Source organism: Cenococcum geophilum, assembly GCF_001692895.1.
Source record: "Cenococcum geophilum 1.58 unplaced genomic scaffold K441scaffold_68, whole genome shotgun sequence".
In the NCBI taxonomy this organism is placed as follows: domain Eukaryota; kingdom Fungi; phylum Ascomycota; class Dothideomycetes; order Gloniales; family Gloniaceae; genus Cenococcum; species Cenococcum geophilum.
The window spans coordinates 339,170-340,857 of NW_027137626.1; the positions used below are offsets into that span (position 1 = coordinate 339,170).

The following is a 1,688-nucleotide window of genomic DNA, read 5'->3' on the forward strand; positions in this document are numbered from 1 at the left end:
ACTATTTAGAAAGCCCAATTTAATAAGTATAGCTTTGCACCACTAAAACGTATCCTCTAAAAGATACTGGTTAATCTTTATACGGGATTAGTTGGCACTATATTAGTTCTATAAAGAGGCTTATATACTAATATTATTAACCATATCTACAAAGGACATTATTATATCCTCTAGTACTGCGTACCCATAGTTCGTAGTATTGGTAGCCTCTAGATATATATAATTTCTAAGAGACTAACCAGACACACTATTTGGGCGATTTAGCTGCTTATAAATATTATAGAGGTTCTATAATCTACAAAAATCCTAAAGCTTAGTTTAAATAATAGGCATATAGATAGTAAGTAAGGTAATTTGATTATATATAAAGAACTTATTCCAGTTCCCTTCTCGCTTAAGTTTAATAAAATATTCCTAAAGTATTCTTATTAACTAGGCCTTCTATATAGGACATAAACGGCTTACTCTCTATTACTTTAAAGCACCGCGTGTTATATATGCCCACTAGGATTTAATCCTCTAATTTATAACACTTATGCCAAATATAAACGCATATATAAATAATATATCTTCTCTAGCAATAGGCTCCCTAGTATCTTTATTAACGTAGTCGTTATAAAGGAGCTACGCGAGCTAAAAGTAGTAATCTGCTACTATATAAGTCTTACTACCGTAGTTAGAATATAGCAGCTCCGGCTAAGCACCTAGTGCCTTTACTATTCTTATATACTGCTTAACAATGCTTATACCTAAACGGGCTATAATAGAACAGTAGAGCCAGACTATATAGCGCGAGTAGGCGTTAATTACAGCGTATATTTGTATACTAAACCTCTCTAGTTTATAATAAGCGTTAATTAACCATAGGTAGTTCGGCCTAGGTATAATATACTCTCCATAATGGCGATTAAGGCGGTACTTTTGGGCTATAACTCCTTTAGGATCAAGCTCCTTTACTATATGAAAAAGTCGGTTCCTATACTATAAGGATTAGTACGAATTATAAGGCTAGGAAGTATAAGCTTACTAAGATATATTATAATACCTTAATTAAAAGTATATATAGAGGAAGCTCTTCCTATATAAGCCTATTATACCCTTATTAAGCTCCTCTTAAACAACCCACCTAAGCTTATCGTTTATTGCGTCAATATTCTCTATATTAAATCTATAAGGAAGGCCTAGTATTTTACGTAGACGTTTTAGCGCCCGGGGTAGTATCTTATAGCCTTCTTGCTTTAGAGCAAGAATAATATTAGCGTTACTAAAGGCGTAATTAAAGAACAAGATTATAACTTTGCTTTGTAGGATAGGGTCTTAGTAGTTAACACGCGGGCTATATTAAGAGGAATTCCACTATTAAAGATTTCGTTCAAGCGTTCGTTTGGAAAGCTGCACCCCGCGGTTATAAAAGACCTTAATAATATTGTCGACAGTATACTGCTTACAGAGCTATAAGATCTCGTCGCGATAAGATTGGTAGTCGATAGATAGAGGCATAGTGGTGTGACGGACGGATAAGTAGGGGGAGTAGAGGAAGTATTAGAGCTTAGATAGATTTTTTTAGGTTCTAAAATTAAGGCGTCTTAGACACCGTAGTAGATCCTTTAAATTAGATAAGATCTACTACAGTAACCAAGACGCCTTAATTTTAAATAGTAACTAAAACTCCTTAATTTTATAATTAC

At 33.7% G+C, this 1,688-nt stretch overlaps 1 protein-coding gene across 1 annotated transcript; it reads right to left on the reverse strand.

Annotated features, from left to right (window-relative positions):
* Window positions 1-696: 696 nt before the first annotated feature.
* On the reverse strand, window positions 697-1,308 carry K441DRAFT_588987 (uncharacterized protein; the record flags this gene model as incomplete). Its single annotated transcript, XM_067644739.1, has 2 exons — window positions 697-951; window positions 1,120-1,308. Coding segments are annotated over 2 exons (444 nt in total), but the record flags the coding sequence as incomplete, so codon positions are not given.
* Window positions 1,309-1,688: the final 380 nt, after the last annotated feature.